Source organism: Eretmochelys imbricata, chromosome 4 (genome assembly GCF_965152235.1).
Source record: "Eretmochelys imbricata isolate rEreImb1 chromosome 4, rEreImb1.hap1, whole genome shotgun sequence".
Classification (NCBI taxonomy): Eukaryota; Metazoa; Chordata; order Testudines; family Cheloniidae; genus Eretmochelys; species Eretmochelys imbricata.
The window spans coordinates 82,745,728-82,765,170 of NC_135575.1; the positions used below are offsets into that span (position 1 = coordinate 82,745,728).

The 19,443-nt window shown below is 40.5% G+C and overlaps 1 protein-coding gene across 1 annotated transcript in view; it reads left to right on the forward strand.

The window, feature by feature from the left end:
• Positions 1–8,333: 8,333 nt before the first annotated feature.
• STOX2 (storkhead box 2) overlaps positions 8,334–19,443 on the forward strand; it is a 118,748-nt gene continuing 107,638 nt past the window's right edge. The window contains exon 1 of the mRNA XM_077814533.1: positions 8,334–8,499. Within this exon, the coding sequence (XP_077670659.1) occupies positions 8,334–8,499 (166 nt within the window). The remainder of the gene's footprint in view (positions 8,500–19,443) is intronic.

Sequence of the window (19,443 nt, forward strand, 5' to 3'; positions counted from 1 at the left end):
CCACATTGGTACTGAGCTTAAATAATTCCTCTCCCTCTCCGGTATTTATCCATCTGATATATTTATAGAGAGCAGTCATATCTCCGCTCAACCTTCTTTTAGTTAGGCTAAACAAGCCAAGCTCCTTGAGTCTCCTTTCATAAGACAAGTTTTCCATTCCTCGGATCATCCTAGTAGCCCTTCTCTGCACCTGTTCCAGTTTGAATTCATCCCTCTTAAACATGGGAGACCAGAACTGCACACAGTATTCCAGGTGAGGTTTCACCAGTGCCTTGTATAACGGTACTAAAACCTTCTTATCCCTACTGGAAATACCTCTCCTGATGCATCCCAAGACTGCATTAGCTTTTTTTGAGCTTTGTTCATGTGTGTCTTGATTATTTCCCCCATTTTGATTTTACTGTCAAGATGGAGTCTTGTCAGTTTAAACTCTCATTTCATTTAGAATCTGAGCCGTTGACCCTTAGGCCTCGAAAGCTAAAATGGCAGCACCCACCAGCCCTGCTATTTTAAAGGTCTGTCCATTTTCTATTTACAAATTGGTTTGTTACTTTTTTAATTTAAAAGAGGATCATAATGTTACTTCAAAATCCGCATCTTGCTAACACTGGACACACCATGTCATATGGGAGCAATCACATGTTTCATAAATCAGGGAAAGGTGTGGTCTGTAAATTGGAAGTCAGGGACTCTTGATTTTTAACCACAGCTTTGACACTGACTTGCTGTATGATTTTTGGCAAGTCACTTTTCATTCTGTCTCAGTTTCCCTATCTGGAAAACAGGGATAGTAATAATTAATTCTGTCAAGGAGGATTAGTTATTTAATGTTTATAAAGGACTCTGATGATCAAAATACAATAGAAATGCTTAGTAATACTTGTTTGCTCATTTTGTTTAAATGTGAAGGAGGACCAAAACAGATAACTCATGAAAGCATCTGAAACTTTTATGCAATTATTGCAAGTTACTGAGCTTCCTTAACTTCCGGTAAACTCACCAGGAGTTTGGGGTATTCAGCACACTTTTTATGTAAGCAGAGTCAGGATGGGCTCCACCCTGACATCTGGTGGTGAGGTGTGGCAAGTTGTGGAAAAGAACTTCAGGGGCTGATCTCATTTGCATAGGCACACCCACCCCGCCTAGAATGAGGCCATAACTGCCCAAATGGTCACTTTGGCTGTTGTGGGATCCCCAGTGTCTCTGTTATTGGGGCGGGAAGAATAAATTGTTATTACCCTGATTATGGGAACTGTGCTTGGAACTGTACTTGGCCTTTTGTTATGATGGAGGGACTCACCACCAACTGAGTAGCACTCGCTAGGCAAGGGACATGGGTTCCAAAACTCTGTGAATTGAGAGAGGCTTGAGACAGGTATTAGTACCTGGTGGTGTGGGCCCCTTTGTGAGGGCTGAAGCACCAATTGCACCTCTGTCTCTCTCCACTGTGGAATGTCAGAGCTAATTTTGGGTCGATTAAGAGTCTTGCTACAGGTACTGTGCTGCATTCACTTTGGCCTTATGGTGCACCAGCACTAAGGCTCCCACTACTGTGAGCTGAAATCACTGAGAGCTGAAATCACTGAGCACTGTGTCAAGTAGTGGGGAGCCAGAAGATCTAGAGTGCAGTGGTGCTGTTCGTGGATAGGCTGACGGAGTGTTCGTGAGACGGCGAGGTGAGCAGAGCTGTTCGTGAGACGGCGAGGTGAGCAGAGCGGAGCCGGTCGTGGTGGAGCGGAGCTGTTCATGAGACGGCGAGCTGAGCAGAGCCGGTCGTGGTAGAGCGGAGCCGGTCGTGAGACAGCGGTGTGTTCATGAGACGGCGAGCTGAGCAGAGCGGAGTTGGTCGTGGTGGAGCGGAGCTGTTCGTGAGACGGCGAGTTGAGTGGAGCCAGTCGTGGTGGAGCAGAGCCGTTCGTGAGACAGCGTAGCAGAGCAGAGCCCTGTGGGGCAGTCAGCTTCAGGACATGTAAGGTGCCCCTTACCTCTTTCCCCCCCACACAGGCACATTTTAGCCAGACTGGGGAGTAACACTCTGCAGATGAACTTTTGAACTCTGGGGCTAGACTTTTTTGGACTTTGGGTGATTTGTGGATTGTTGGACTCAAGAGACGTTTGGGTTCTGGGATTCAAGAACCCGAGGGAAAGGATGTGGCCCAATTTTCTGGGGTGGGTCTTTGCTCATGGTTTGGTTAATGAACACTAGTTGTGGTGTTTCCCCAATTTAATGCTGTTGTTGTTTACCTCATGTTATTAAAGATTCTCTACTACACTGAGACTCTGTGCTTGCGAGAGGGGAAATATTGCCTCTTTGAGGCGCCCAGGGGGTGTGTAAGATTTTCCCAGGTCACTGGGTGGGGGCTCGAGCCAGCTTTGCATTTGCTTTGATGAGAGGGAGCCCCTGTGTACTGAACCCGGCCCTTGCTGCTATCAAGTTGGCCTGGCAGAAGGGTTACACTTAATAATAGAAAAATTGCTTTAGGATATATCAAGGGTATTCTAAGTCATTCTCTTTAAATGTATAATGCCAAGCCAGCATCTTTGAAGTGGTCATTTCTAGGCAGTCTGCTTCTGGTAATTACACAAATTAAGTGGGGGAAATGGATGTTAAAGCTGTAGGTTTCTTCTGATTCATCTCAAAACGCTTCAGGACCTTTGTGGCCAGTGCACCCCCGATTCTGCCTCTCTCTTTAATGATGTGTGTGGGGTAGCTGACCAGTTGAGTCATTTTAAGGGCCTCCACCAGTAACAATAACCATCAAGAACAACAACTTCACTTGAACCTGGTCAAGGCATTCTCTTCTTCTTTTAAAAAAAAAAATACAAAGTAATGAAAGGGCCTATAGTCATGAGCCAGACCCTTTCTCCTCTATACCTCCTAGAGCAAATAACAAAATCCCTTATTAATGCCTATATGCAGGGGGCATTCCCCTGCTCCCTCATTCTTAGCTGAATTGGATCATGACAAGTTTGGTTGAAGCTCTTTTCCCCTCCTTCCCCCAAACAAAATAGCCAAAACTTAAACTTGATATTCAAGTTACACATTTGATTCACTCTAGTTAACACCCTTTGGCTTCAAATAGATACAATAGCAGGAGGAAACTTGCTCTAGATTTCTCCCTTCAAAAGGAGGAAATCTTTCAGATATGTCAGAAAACGCTTTCCAGTCTGGGCCTAGAAAGAGATTTAGATATTGAATACAAGGAGGAGAGAGGCATAGATGGCCACTCTAATAAGGGTGCTGCAAGTGAGAGATGGCCTCTAAAACATGCTTCAGACCGACATCTAAAACATGGGGTGGGGGGAGAGAAGTTTGGTGTTGTGATGGTTTATTTATTTATTTTAACTGAAATCTGACTTTTGACTTTTTTCTGGGACAAATATATTAATTTGCACTAAATTATGACATGAGCTGCATTTTTACCCTGGTATACTCTGTCCCAAAGCCCTAACCATGAAAAACACACGTACTCATTCAGAAGAAAAGATGTGATCTTATATTAACCATATACATTACATATTACCATGAAAACATCCTGCATCTGCTGTACCTAGAACTTATCAGGAAATTAAATGTTCAGGTTACCATGTAAGATATGTGCACTGTTCAAAGTAAAAAAAAAAAAAAAAAAAAAGTAAAGTAAAATGAAATTAATTGTTGTCCATGTGTTTCTCAGGCTATTAGTAAAGAATTAGAGTTAAATATTCTGCATATCAGTGGCATGAGCACACACATCTTTGTGTTTAATAGAGCTGTTCCTTAAATCCCCACTCTTGTAAAGATTGATCTGTTGCGGGGTAGACTCTAAAATTCAACTCAGTAATTTTCAGTAGGGAATAATTATGTGGGAAGCCAATGTCAGGATCACTGCTTGTGTGGCCCTACTTGTTTGTCAGTCTGTTATTTCCCCTCTTCACTTTGGGCTTGTCTTCACTGCAATCGATGCAGCAGTGATCAATTTATCGGGTCTAGTGAAGACCCGCTAAATCGACGGCAGAGCACTCTGCAGTCGACCACAGTACTCCACCTCTCCAAGAAGAGTACGGAAAGTCAACCAGAGAGTGTCTCCTGTCGATGCAGTGCAATGAAGATAAGTCAACCTAAGCTATGTTGACTCCAGCTACGTGAATAGCTGGAGGAGTACTGTAACTTAGGTCGACGTATCTTGGTAGTGAAGACAAGCCCTTAGTATTATTTCTTGACCTTGTTTCCCCCCCACCCCCTTATCACTTATTCCATTTAGACCCTTGACTCATGACTTCCTCTTTTTCCTAATGTCTTTTTTTTTTTTTAATTTTATTTTTCATCTGTCCAGCCGTCCTTTTATTTTTAGGAGCAGTAGAATAGCAGCTCCATTCTCCTGTGCAGAAGCACATTATTATAAAGCCATAATAAAACAGACTGCCATCTAAGGCTTTGTCTAGGCTAGGAAAAAGGTTGAGTTTATGTCAGGGATAGGTAATGTGAACTGGCTAACTTTGACCTAAACTTAAACCTGTTTTTCCTAATGTAGATTCAGGGAATATCTTTAGCTCAATTTTTACCTGGTAGAGTTACAGCCTAGGATTTTGGCTATGACTTGACCTGTATCTGCACTAGGAAAAGTGGCTCAGTTTTTAGGTCACACTTAGCTAGTTTGTGTTAACTAATCCCGATCTTAACTCAGTCACTTTTCCTAGTCTACACAAAACTTAGGAGTTCTGAGGAGAGCTCTAATTATTATGGCTTCTGCTTTTAGGTTGAAAACACTGGCCAGCAAAAGCATCATATAGTTATAGGGGATGAAACCCAGACTGTTTAGTAATTGTGTACTTAAAATCTTACCTAATTGTTTTTTTTAAATGGAGCTCTCGGTCATATATTTGCTGATCTTCATTTTCATGTTGCCTTCAATTCATGAAGGAGAAGCGTCAAAGGAAACATGCATCTTTGTAGCAGTACAGAAAAATGACCTGAACGTCGTCCTTTAAATTTTTACACATATTTGTTGGGCAATAAGGGTATATGGGAAAGAATCCCTCAATATTTCATTTTCAAAGCTATATGTGGAGTTTTAGTCATGTAATTCCTACTGGTGTCAAGAGGAGAGGAGCATATAAACCACAAATAATTCTTATTTGCATTGCCTAGGTAGGGAAACTGAGGCAGTGACTTGCCAAAAGCAACACAAGTCAGCTGTGAGATTTTAACTGCATATTTACTGATTCCCAATGCTCAGCTTATTCTTCCAGCCCTCAGAGTTTTAACACTATTAAAACAGTTGGAGTTGCTGTCAAACTTACAGAACTATAATTATCTACCCTTTGAAAATGTGAAATAAGCTTTAGAAGGAAAGAGTAACTTACATTAAAGAAGTAATTTAAAGCTGAACTAATAAATTTAGTTGAGTTTTAATTTAAGAGATGTTTTAAAATGCTGCATTATAGTAAACTTCATATGACAGCATGGATTCTTCACATTTCCCATTACAAATATGTCCGCTGTAAAAGCCTCACTAAGGAGAAATTCTGTGTTTAATATATTTTTAGAAGTCTATAAATTCATACTTCAGTGAAAACCTGAGCCTAAATATTTCTTCAACAAGGCATCTGAAATTCAGATAACTGGTATTTCTGTGTTAGGATGAATATTATGTAATCTATAGAATAGGAAACTATTGGAGCATTTCCTGCTTCTTTGATATGTGGTTTTAATTGTTAATGTATATCATTTTGTTAAATTACAGGAAACAGCACTGGGGGTGCGGAGGGGAGAGGTGGATCATTTGGCATCCATCTGTGTCACAGTGTAGTTCTTCATCAGGACTGGGAAGCAGCTTCCTCATGACGTGCAAGCACAGCAAAGAAAAAAAACCTTGAAAGATTGATTAGTCTGTAGGTGTGGCCGGGGTGTCTTGGGGTGTGTTTATGAGTGGTGGTGAGGGGTTAACCCTTTTGGTTCCATGCAAAAAAGAAACCACTTCAATTCAGTTTACTTGAATTGGTGGTTTATAAAAGTTCATTTTAAAATAGATGTGGAGCAATCCAACAGTGGATAAACATATATTTGAAAATGGGCCTTCAGTCTAGCAGAGAGTTATAACATGATCCAATGGCTGAAAGTTGAAACTAGACAAATTCAGACTAGAAATGAGACATATTTTTTTTAACAATGAAGGTAATTAACCACCGGAACAACTTACCAAGGGTTGTGGTGGATTCTGCATCGCTGCCGGGCTTTAAATCAAGATTAGATATTTTGTCTTAAAAGACATGCCCTGGGAATTATTTTGGGGAAGTTCTATGGTCTGTGTTATACAGGAGGTCAAACTAGATGATTCTAGACTAGATCAATGATCCTAAACTAGATCAATGCATCCGATGAAGTGAGCTGTAGCTCACGAAAGCGTATGCTCAAATAAATTGGTTAGTCTCTAAGATGCCACAAGTACTCCTTTTCTTTTTGCGAATACAGACTAACACGGCTGCTATTCTGAAACTAGATGATCACAGTAGCCCCTGCTAGCCTTGAAATCTTGGAAGGGTCATAATTGCGTGTGAGGACTTTGAAGAAGTGAAGCACTATGGAAATGCTAAGTATTATTAAATTTTATAATACCCTTAAAATCTTTTGTAATCAGAGTGAAGTTTTTAGTTAAACTCCTAATACTGAGAATAATAGCTAAAAAGTGCACAGTTCAGAAGATCACAACTCTCACTCAAATGGGTTTTAACTCTCATGTAGCAGCAGCTTGGGTGTTTCCAGACTGGCTACAAGCTGAAATGTATCTGTTTTTGTCTTTCTGCTCCCCACCCCCACTGCATGCACTGTTGTCCTATAATGATTGGCTGTGGGACTAGAAACAGCTGTATTGAGCCTTGATTTTTAAAGAGGTTGCAGGCCTTCCTGCCGTTTAGCCAGTTGGTAGTGGTTAACAACTAGAGAAGAGAGAGCGAAGTAGCTGTTTCCATTATAGTTTCAAGCCAGCTTGATTCCTCTGCGATGGAATGTGTTTGCAGCTGTCAGATGAACCAATTCCTGCTATCCTCATTTTGACTTGCAGTTTATTGGGTTTGTGCAGAGGAAGAAGTTCTGTAGCAAATATCCTTTCCAAACAAAAGATTTTCTTTCCTTCCATCTCAGGGGGGCTGGACTATCCTAAAAACACGCAGTTTTGTATGTAAATATATGCAAGCTGATTATAGGCTGGGGCACAAGCCAAGGTTTGAGTGAGCCCAAGGGTGTTTCACATTAAAATGTGAAGCCTGACAGGATCAGTGCGTCTAACTTAAGACAGCTTCTTGATTAGCATGAGACTGGGTGGCTGCCTTGTTTCCTGCCCTTCAATAGCTATTCACTGTTTTCAAGGCGGAGAACTGTTCAGCGGAGGAGCTGTGGCAACTTGAGCAGACTATACACGGTTGACTCACTGAAAGCAAATGTTTGGATTAATTTGCAGCCTCGCCTCCCAAGCCTGCAGGAGCTAGTGCATTAGAGAGGAATATACATATATCCCTTAAAACAAATAACGACACGCACAAAAGAAACAACTGGCAAACTGCTGAAGGAGGGCAAAAGACAGAGAAGCATCAGCCATTATGACCATCTGTGTTTCCTGGATTCTGCAAGAATACAGTTGCTACTTCTTGTAGGTCATATGTGAAAGATGTGTGAATGAGACACATGCACATCCAGTGTGTATGGATATGCTGTGGGTGCTGCTAACAGGAAGATTGATCGAATGATTACTGCAGCAATGGTTTAGGCTGCTTCCATGGATTCTTGGCTTGGATTCTGATAGGTGAAGAAAAATGACTTTCACTGTTATCAAAGCATCATTCTAATCCTGTGCCATTGGATATTTGACCCTGCTTTCTACAGTTCCTGGGCGCTCTGTGTTTTGGGTCGAAACCAAAGGCAGTGGGGCTTTCCTAATTTGTTTGGGTCTTTTTGTGTTCTGGCTCACACTTGACTAAGCACTCCTATGCTGAATCGAGCTATTGTTTGGGATCCTAGAGCTTTTCACGCTGCAGTCCCTTACCCCCTCACCCCCCTTGCCTGAGAAGCCACATAATGTGCCTTTCCTCCACATGAATCTGGAAGCTATAAGCTGGACTGATTGCAAATGAAGTGTAATGCATTGTGGGACGTGTGTAAAAATTGGATCATTCGAGGGGGGGAAAAAAAGGAACAGACCTGCAGTTTGCTTCATAGAAGAGGTAGTGGCAAAATGTTTGCAGATTCTACCCAAGCTGTGGCTGTGGTAGACTAATGAAACGAAGCATCGCAAGCACGCCGTGAGGCCTGACTCATGCTACTGCTGCTGGAGGATTAGACTGCAGGTAGCCTCAAAATGAAGAAGACACGGAGTACAACCTTACGGCGAGCCTGGCCTAGTTCAGATTTCTCTGACCGGGCCTCAGACCGCATGAGGTCCCGCAGTGAAAAGGACTACCGACTGCACAAACACTTCCCACCAGCTTTTATTGCCCAGGCATCACGGGGCTACATGACATCAGGTTTGTAACAGCATTTTTGTGCTTATTGCAAGGCTCAGTGTTGGGTGTTTATTTGGCTCGCCAATACTGTGTTGATAGGTAAAAGGGTATACGGTGACTGATAGCATAAGTTGTGAATAATGCAAAAAAAAAAAAAAAAAAAAGCAGACATCCACCATTTTGTACCTCAGCAAGATTCACAGCAGGGCCCTCTCAATATGGTGTTTAAAATATATTAATAAAAAATAAAATAAATGAAAGGAAGTATTTTTCATATCTATATTTTCAGCTCAGGATAGATAAAAATGACCTGGGTGTTGTGATCAGAGCGGCCCCTTTGCTCTTGTGCTTATGAATAAGTATGTGCTGAATATTTACTATCAAACCAAACATTCCCTTTCCAACCGGTTAAGTTCAGTTATCTCAATGGGGGCATATCTATATTGCATTTTCGAGAGAAGTGCCACCTGTAATTCTGAATGCTCTTGCCCTATTCCAAGCTCGTCGGGTTTCAGAAGCATATTTCCATACAGAGAAGTGTATCCGTAGTGAAAATGAATATAAATGCTGTATTTACGTATAAAGAGTGTGTGTGTGCATGCGTATGTATACATGTGTTTATTCATCGGTTCATTGTTTTAAACTGAGGTTGTATGGAAATAATGGACCCTGCATCAAAATGTTTGTGAATGGCAGAAAAGAAGCACAAAAATGTAAAAACAGAGAGAGGCAAAAATAAGGAAGGGTTTACTCTTCAAATTAGGGTTTTATGTAATCAAAAAAGCCTCAGTATTTCTAAATGAATCTTATCAGCCATGTAATTCAGAAATTCGAGAAACACAGGAAGAATACTTGAGAGAATGCTGTGGAGGGGGGAGAATCCTGGAAATCTTCTTTGTTGTTCTACTGCTTGATTATTGTGATCAGACAGAACATTTCATTACTATGATGTCAAATACCAATTTATCATGAAGGCACATTTTTCCTCTAAGGCTTAATTTAGATTGAGTAGGCAGATTCCTTTAAAAGGGAAAAAAGAGGAGGGAGAGGGAAAATGAAGGTATTTTACCATGCATAGTTGAAAACAGTTCCAGTCCCATCTATGTTCGAAAGGTTGAACCAAAGCTTGTGGTTTTCAGTTACATTCTTACTTTATTATCGTCCTTCCTAATAAACATGTCTCTTTTAGCCAGGAGTGGTTTCTCATGTTTTAAAAAGGTCTCATGACTTTTCTGTCATTAACCCCAAAACCTAAAGGAAATAATGTGCATTATATTGCAAATCTGCCTAGATAAGGATATTGTGCTGTTTTGGCAATAGTCTTTTTGATTTTCTCTTTCATGGGACGGATCATATTTAAGGAAAATGACAAGTATAACTTATGCTTAAGCAGCTGAAGAAAGCTACAATGGTTGGTATATTTTCTGAGTGGTGATGGTGCAGCAGATTTAGAAAAGAATCTGTAAGCCAGATCTGACTCCAGCATGTACTTCTAAAATCTAAACAGTTATTCTTTATGACTTTTCTGATATTCTTAGTTTGAGATGCACCTTGTCAGTTTTGTCTCAGACAATACTTTTAAGCTTTTCTTTTAGTATGGAAACCAGGTCTGAAGCAGAAGAATCTTTCAGTAGTGTTTCTGACAGTTGGTGGGTTTATTTATTTATTTAATATTTTTTTTAACGCAGGAGTGCAACTCAGATACATTCTTCCTGGAAACAGTCTGAATTCACAAAAGCATTATCCTGACAGGGTCTGTATGATCAAATTTGAGTCCACCTTAGGATCAAATATATAGCTATCTGTATTTTAGAGTAGATGTCTCTGTGTGTGAGATAGGGGGTGGAAGGGTAACATTCATTATAAATGTGTTATAAAATGATCCCAAAAAGGGATGTTACAGCTATGAATATACAGGTGACTGATTTCTAATGTTATAGCACAGCAATGGAGGAAGAAAAGCAGGTGTCACGTCTAGTATGAGTAATCTAGTAAAGTTATTAAAGGCATAACAAAATGGAAATGAAAACCAGAAAGATTTTTTTTATATTAGTAGGTAGAATTTTAGCTGTAAATGTAATTGTGGCCTTTTGGTGCGTGGCTTGCTTTTTTGTTTTTTTTTTTTTTTTAAAAAAAGAGCCCTGTCCAATGCCCTTCCAAATAGTAGATTTGGGAGGAATGCGTACTATATCTAAGCACGTCTAGTTATTTAAAGTAATCTCTTCCTCACAGGAAATCCATAGGAAGTCTTCTTGCATAAAAGTTGTGATTCTGACTACAAATACATTCTTTGTCACCCAAAATGTTGTACAGGAGAAAGTGCCTGAAACACATAGGCTTTTCAGACTTCTGCATTCTGTTTGTCCAGTCATTTAACCTAATCACCATTAGTATTGTTGTGGTCATTTTAAATTAAATGCTGCATTGTTTGGGAGTGGGGAGAGGAGAGGGAAAGCTTGTTTTCTGGCTTGATTGCTTTAGTTCAGGGATATAAGATAGGGATAGGCAAACAAGCAAATGACTCTTTACTATGGCACTAAAAACCTTAAACAAATAAACACTGTAAATATAACTCAGAATTGTTTGTGGAAAATCGGGTATGTACACATTATTCCTTTAAACAGTACAAAAATACTAGGTGGTGCTATGAAGAACTGTGTTACAAGTAAAGCTTTTGAAAAATGCAGTCTCTAAATGGAATCTAGTTTATTATTAAAGCAGAAGTGCAGGCTCCTAACGAGAGAAGTGACGGTGCACCATTTTTAAACAGTCTTTTCATTAGTAATGAATAAAAACCAGTTTTGAAATTTGATTTATAGTAAGAAGCATTGATGTTTAGTATTAGCATTTTCAATACCTTCAGGGCAAACTGCCCATAAGCTGTGGCAGTTATTGCAAATATGGATGAAATTTATGTGGGGAAGCCCACAAAGAGATTGGCAGATCAATGAAGAATGAATTTAAAATTATATAAATCTAGAAAAATCTCACATTTTTACTGGTGAATAATCTCTTGATGCTGGCTATCTAATCTGCTGTAATCCAGAGTTTCTTCAGGCTTCCTAGCAACCACTGGGTTCAAAGGCCATGCAGTGTGTTCATTGTTTATGTTGAATATTAATTTGCCAGTGGAAGACTGACTAAGGAAAAAAGCTTTTCTATTACTGAAGAAAAGCTATAACAATAAAGCTGTTTGCCCTTGCATATGAGAGAGATTTTGAACAACTGGGTGCAATACATTTTGCACACATCACCAAAAAAGAGAGATTTTACTTTTTATATTTTTTATTGATTATTACTTAATCAAAGGGAAAATAAAGTCCTGTAAAACCCCAAGCAGACTGAAAGTTACTTAGACTCAGGAAGGGGAACTCTGAAAAACCACACAGGGTAATATATATACTTCATCAAGTGTCAGAAGCATTTTTTTTTTTAAAGAAAGTTTGTTGGGTTTTTGTTTAATCAGGAGAGATGATCCATGTGCTGTGGTCTACACAGCTGTTATATTAGGCTACCAAAATTGGATGAGATTGGCTTTTATATAGTTATAAATGAATACCATTCCAACTCTCTTTGTGCTGTTTTAATTAAAGCTTTTTGGGGTTCCAGGTAATTTACTAATTTGAGGTTGGAAAAAACCTATCCCATTTCATCATAAAGAAACAGTCTAATGTAAACAGCATGAGGGCATGTCTGAAGGACTTTAAATGAGTACCTTCTGGAACTACAGAAAGGTTACTTTCTGAGAAGTTTGCAGTTAGTTCTGAGCTCAGAAGTTAATAACGGCATAGTGGATGAAATTTAGATCTGGTGTAAGTCAGTCGATGTTCCATTATGAGCTACTATCTTTACAAAAAGTTTATTAGCGCCCCCCCCCCCCCCAAAAAAAAATTGGACAAAAAATTCAAACAGTTTTTTGCCCAGTGCTAACAAATTTCGCTTCTGAAGGAAAAAGCTTGCTGCTCTCTCTGTCTTTTGGGGTTTAAATTTTGACACAAACTATAGTACTGGTTCTTCAGCTTTGTTTAACAGAGGGAGCCAGGGAGTTATCTGAGAGAATCGGAGAATCCTAGATCTTTTCTTAAGCTTGACCCTTTCAAATTAGTAATAAATGGGAGATGTCGGTAGAGGCTTGATGGTCAAAAGAATACACAAGTTACTGTAGCTGAGGGACTGCAACAATAGCGAAAGCTTGGGGGCTCGCTTCGGTGTCTCCCTTCAGTTGATTATTTGAAGATACATATACTGGCATGAAAGTTGCTGTATTGTAATTGTTAGTGAAATAAACAGCATTACATCACCTACTTTGTCTCAGCTCGAAACTAAGACACTTTCTAACTCTGCTGCTTTATAGTGATGCACTATACCAATCTCTGTGGATTCTGAAATGATCTAGATTGAGCCCATTAATGGACCAGTAAAAATCTTGAACCTGTTAATGTTACAGTTGCAGGGCCAGCTGCACCTCTGACCTCATCTCTGGTCTCTCTGGCTTCCGAACAGCAAGGTGCTTGGCCTCCATTGCAGCTTTTCTCTCTCAAACTAGTTTTTCCTCCTCTGCTGCTGAATCGGTGAACCCAGTCTGGATGGAGCCAGATTGCTCCTTTGTTCACTGCCTATACTCTTGACACCCTCTTCCTCATTTCCCTCTGAAAGTTGTTGTCAAAGCTCCTGGCCCTACCCATAGGTGCTGGAATTAGGGGAACTGAGGGTGCTGTTGTACCCCCTGGCTTGAAATGGTTTCCATTATATACAGGGTTTATAGTGCGGTTCAATGGCTCTCAGCACCCTCACTATAAAAATGGTTCCAGCACCCCTGGCCCTACCCATCCATTCTGTCCTCTGGAGAACCCTCCTGCTCTGCAAGAGAACTGGGACCCTACTCTGTACTGGTCTGGTACCCATTCTGCCTCCGGTCAGCTTCAAACAGCAAAGTCACCAGCACTGACTTTTTCAGTTCTTTAGAAGATTCCTTTCTTTGTATAAATCTGCTAGCTAATCTTTCTTGAGCTGCTCATAGCTCATTTTTCTTATTTATCTTTTCCTAGTTTCTTCCTGAAAAGAACACAAGACATTTTTTCTCTAGATTTTTCCTTCTACAATGCTTGTTTTTACTGCTGTGCTCACTTATTGGAAATTCTCCACTGTCACCATCCTACAACACTGATACCACTATGTCACTGTTATATCGTGTATAGAGTGAACAGATGTCCTGTTTTTATAGGGACAGTCCTGATAATTGGGGCTTTGTCTTATATGGGCACCTATTACTCACCACCCCCATCCCGATTTTTCACACTTGCTATTTGGTCACCATAATCGTGTCTCTCTTACCCCTTCTCTGGTCTCTCTGAGTGCACTCCCTCAGGTCTCAGGCTTCATGCCTTCCCCTCTGGAAGGGTGAATTCTCCCACTCTTAGACCAGGTCCTAGTCTATAGTACCCTGCTCAACAGGTCTGACTGGATTTGGATATCTGTGGCTCTTCCCTTCAGAAGCTTGTGACCGTTTGTGAATACGGGTGGGAGGAGGTATTGTTTCATATTCTCTGTGTATATATAAAGTCTGCTGCAGTTTCCATGGTATGCATCCGATGAAGTGAGCTGTAGCTCACGAAAGCTCATGCTCAAATAAATTGGTTAGTCTCTAAGGTGCCACAAGTACTCCTTTTCTTTTTGTGAATACAGTGACCAAAACAACCGCCTTAAACCAGAGTGTTTTTAAATTATGCTTTGTTTTTACTGTTGATTAATAGATTTTAAAACAACAAATGGTCTACATGCATGCCTATCTATCTTAGAGTCCTAGACAGATCTGTCTAACTCAGACTCATAACCTCTGGGGGTCTAGCTCTTAGTCTGTTGTCCTTAACTCCCTCTGCCCCTATTCTTAATTGCCTTTCTTTAAAACCAGCCAAAGTTCTCATTCTCCCAGCTCACAGGCCCCAAAATATCTTTAATGAGCGCTGCAGGGGGTCGGAGCCGGTGGGGGTGGGCCCAAAGCCGGGGCATCCAAATGAATGGCTCTTGCATTGTCTTTGAAGTGTTCACTGAGAAGTGTATATCTGTTTCTAAGCCACTCCAAGGTGCATTTCCTCTCAGTTCTGCTATTAAATTGACTCAATATATGCATACAGCAAATATCACAATAACCCAATCAAGATACAGACCTTCCCTTGCCCCAAGAATATAGAACACAAAGTATTCATAAATTATTACAGGTAAATAAATAAATCACAGGTAAAAACTACACTCTTTGCCTTCTTGTAAAGATTTTTCTCTCTTTAATACCCACTAAATCTCTGAAGTTGATTTGATAAACCTGGAAAAGGTGGAATATCTTGCCAGTCTGGAACTGAATATAAAACACATCTTTGCAAAACGCGTTGCATGGTAAGGGGAGATGGAGGAAGCTGAGGCTTGAGGACTCACCCTTCGTCTTGGTCCAGCCCAATGCCCTGATTAATTGTCACCACAATGAGAATTAATTCATGTACGCACTCATTTAGAAAGCACAGGGGATCAGAGGGAGGATTAAACTATCTTCTCCTGTAAAATTCTGTGTACAGTTTTAATACTGGGGCACCAGCTTTAAAAAAAAAAAAAAAAAAAAAAAAGCTGGAACTTTGCTAAGGGTATTGTGGCGTTCTTCCAAATCCAAAGGTGTATTTTTTTTTTTTTTGCAGTGTTCCACGGGGGTTTTTGTAGACTGGCACAGGTGTGTTTCAGGTTTCCTCAGATCGTAAAAATTTGCAATTTACGTCTGTTGATAACAACGGTATCACAATCTCCTGATACCAAAATCTGTGGCCCAGTCCATGTTTGAAGGAAGCCATTTTTTCATCGGATTCGTAACGTTTTTAAATATAGTTCAAAAACCTAACTTCCTCTGAACTCTTATCTAATGTGGTTTGGCTAGCTGGAAGAGGCCAAGCAATGGTAAAAGCATGTTGAGAAACTGTGGTCAAGTTTAGGGCTTATGTGGGACAAAGGCCTAAAGTGAAGGCACACCAGGAAAATGAAGTGTGCCTGGAATTTAAAATAATATGGGATTAACTTCTCGCCTAAAGAACATTATACATAAACCAAGAGAAGATGCGGGGTGATCATTTTGTGTTACTAATTACAATCATTTAAAAATAATCAGAGTTGGATAACATCTGGTTTGGGTGGATAAATTTGCGTATAGAAATGAAGGATGCCCTTTTGTTGTAAGAAATAATTGAGATGAACAATATTATATGAAGTAACTTGGGTTTAATTTCCTAAAAAATTGCACGTTTGACACTGAAAACTAAATCTCCACAATCTCACCCTGAACTCCTGTAATAGTGGGCGGTTTTTATACAAAGAGATGAAACAGGGTTATGTGGTGGCTTTTTAAAGCTACAGCAACACTGTGTACCTCTAACCATGCTCTTGCAGAAGTTTTTGTTGGCATTCTATTGGCTGAGGCCAAAGACAGTCCTGGGCTCTGAGGGAGAATGCTCCGAGACGGCAACTACAACTACGCTTTAAAAAGATCTAGTGTGTGCCCTTCTCAGGGGCTATCAATAGCCACCAGTTGGTAGCGATGAGGCCTTGGCCAATTCTCTACCATACCCACTTTGGGATGTCTAGTCAGTTAGGAATACTAACGCTTTGCCACACCACATAGAATCATAGAATATCAGGGTTGGAAGGAACCTCAGGAGGTCATCTAGTCCAACCCCCTGCTCAAAGCAGGACCAATCCCCAATTTTTGTCCCAGATCCCTAAATGGCCCCCTCAAGGATTGAACTCACAACCCTGGGTTTAGCCGGTCAATGCTCAAACCACTGAGTTATCCCTCCCCATTGAGCTATCCGTCCTCATACTTTGTGCATAAGGACTAGGATTTTGCTGCCCCTGCACAGGGACGTTGGGAGAGTGGGAAAAGAAAGGCTCAGTGTGCCTACCCTCTTCCCCTGAGCCTGAGGGCTTCATGTGTGAGAGGCACTATGGTCCCAGTGGATAGGGCATGTGATTGGAAGTCAGAAGATGGGGTTCTATTCCCATCTGTTCCACTGGCTGGCTTTGTTACCTGGGGCAAAAAAAAAAATTACCTATTTGTGTCTGTTTCTCTTCCCACCCCCTTCTGTTTGTCCGTTTAAAATATGTTCTTTGGTGCAAGAGCTCTTATTATGTGCTTATGCAGTGCCTCCCACAAAGGGGTCCTGATCTCAGCTGGTGATATTGTAATATAAATAATGATGAGCAGCCAGAATATGTTCCTTAGCGTGCAAAGAGAAATCGAGGTTCTGCAAATAGAATCCTTCAAATCAACTTCTGGATTCTGTGGCACACATTAGAAATTTCCATCCCTCCTTCATGCTAGCTGAAAAAGACTCCAACTTGTTCATAATACAGTGCCAGCAGTAAATGATGTGGAATGACTGTTATTAAAGACTGTTATCACTTTTACCATGTCAACCAACTCTTCACAAACCAAAAATTGCTCTATTTTTCATCAAATTGTAGAAGATGTGATTCCGGTAATTTGAAAAGAGTGGGGAAGGGCTCCTATTAATTCAGCAGGAAACATTAACTCCTGGGAATCGTTGCAAATTCATAACTTATTTTAAATTTCAGTCTGCAGTTATGATTTTCCAGGAGTACCAAACAAATAGATCTTGATTCATAGATACTAAGGTCAGAAGGGACCATTATGATCATCTAGTCTGACCTCCTGCACAACGCAGGCCACAGAATCTCACCCACCCACTTTTGTGAAAAACCTCACCTATGTCTGAGCTATTGAAGTCCTCAGATCATGGTTTAAAGGCTTCAAGGAGCAGAGAATCCTCCAGCAGGTGACCCGTGCCACATGCTACAGAGGAACGCAAAAAACCTCCAGGGCCTCTTCCAATCTGCCCTGGAGGAAAATTCCTCCCCCATCCCAAATATGGCGATCAACTAAACCCTGAGAATGTGGGCAAGATTCACCAGCCAGATACTACAGAAAATTCCTGGGTAACTCAGATCCCACCCCATCTAACATCCCATCACAGGCCATTAGGCCTATTTACTCTGAATAGTGAAAGATCAATTAATTACCAAAATCATGTTATCCCATGATACCATCTCCTCCATAAACTTACTGAGTTTAATCTTAAAGCCAGATAGATCTTTTGCCCATACTGCTTCCCTTGGAAGGCTATTCCAAAACTTCTCTCCTCTGGTGGTTAGAAACCTTCATCTAATTTCAAGTCTAAACTTCCTGGTGGCCAGTTTATATTCATTTGTTCTTGTGTCCACATTGGTACTGAGCTTAAATAATTCCTCTCCCTCTCCGGTATTTATCCCTCCGATATATTTATAGAGAGCAATCATATCTCCCCTCAACCTTCTTTTAGTTAGGCTAAACAAGCCAAGCTCCTTGAGTCTCCTTTCATAAGACAAGTTTTCCATTCCTCGGATCATCCTAGTAGCCCTTCTCTGTACCTGTTCCAGTTTGAATTCATCCCTCTTAAACATGGGAGACCAGAACTGTACACAATATTCCAGGTGAGGTCTCACCAGTGCCTTGAATAACGGCACTAAAACCTCCTTATCCCTACTGAAATACCTCTCCTAATGCATCCCAAGACCGCATTAGCTTTTTTTCACAGCCATATCACATTGGCAGCTCATAGTCATCCTATGATTAACCAATACTCCAAGGTCCTTCTCCTCCTCTGTTACTTCTAACTGCTGCGTCCCCAGCTTATAACTAAAATTCTTGTTGTTAATCCCTAAATGTATAACCTTACACCTCTCACTATTAAATTTCATCCTGTTACTATTACTCCAGTTTACAAGGTCATCCAGATCCTTCTGTATGATATCCCGGTCTCTCTCTAAATTGGCAATACCTCCCAGCTTTGTATCATCCGCAAACTTTATTAGCACACTCCCACTTTTTGTGCTGAGGTCAGTAATAAAAAGATTAAGATTTTTCCCAAAACTGATCCTTGAGGAACTCCACTGGTAACCTCCCTCCAGCCTGACAGTTCACCTTTCAGTAGGACCCGTTGTACTCTCCCCTTTAACCAATTCCTTATCCAGCTTTCAATTTTCATATTGATCCCCATCTTTTCCAATTTAACTAATAATTCCCCAAGTGGCACGGTATCAAACGCCTTCCTGAAATCTAGGTAAATTAGATCCACTGTGTTTCCTTTGTCTATCTAAAAATCTGTTACTTTCTCAAAGGAGGAGATCAGGTTGGTTTGGCACGATCTACCTTTTGTAAAACTGTGTTGTATTAGCTGGATGATATAGGATTTGAAAGTTAAAAATAAAAGAGAATGTATTTGAATAGAAAACCAGCTATAATTTCTTATTTATATGGAGTTCTTTTTTCTTTATAGCAGTCAAGGGGACAAATTCTGGGGGATACTTAGCACCTGCATTTCCCAGTAAAATCAGGCCTTATGAACCAAAATGGATCAGGATCAGGCCCTGTATGTGAGAATTGTTCATATTTATTCTATTTCCCCTCCCCCCCCCCCCCAATGGAATAGCAAAAAGCAGGATTCTGCAGAACAGAAATAAGGTTTGGAGAGCAGAGACGGAAAAATTCTGTTTTTATCTCGTGTTTTGTATACTTCACGTTATTTTACTTAATTTTTGTTTGTGACCTGCTGAGATTGTGGGTTTGGGGGGATGTTTTAGGGCTGTATGTGAAAATTAATTTGGAATAAAGTAGCATGTGCATTTATAGCGGATTAACTATTCCTGATTTACTCCATGTGGACAGTCTTATTCTGGAATAAAAGTGTTTTATTCCTAATTAGCTCTAATCCACTGTTAATGACCTTGAATATTAAATCAAGAGGGCACCAGTATGACTGTATCAATGGAGCAAAGTTCTTTTGAAGCTGACATCCTTCCTCCCATCACTTACCATGTTCAAGCCTCACAAGGGCAGTTACTGTTTTGATTGAAAGAAGAAAAGGAGTACTTGTG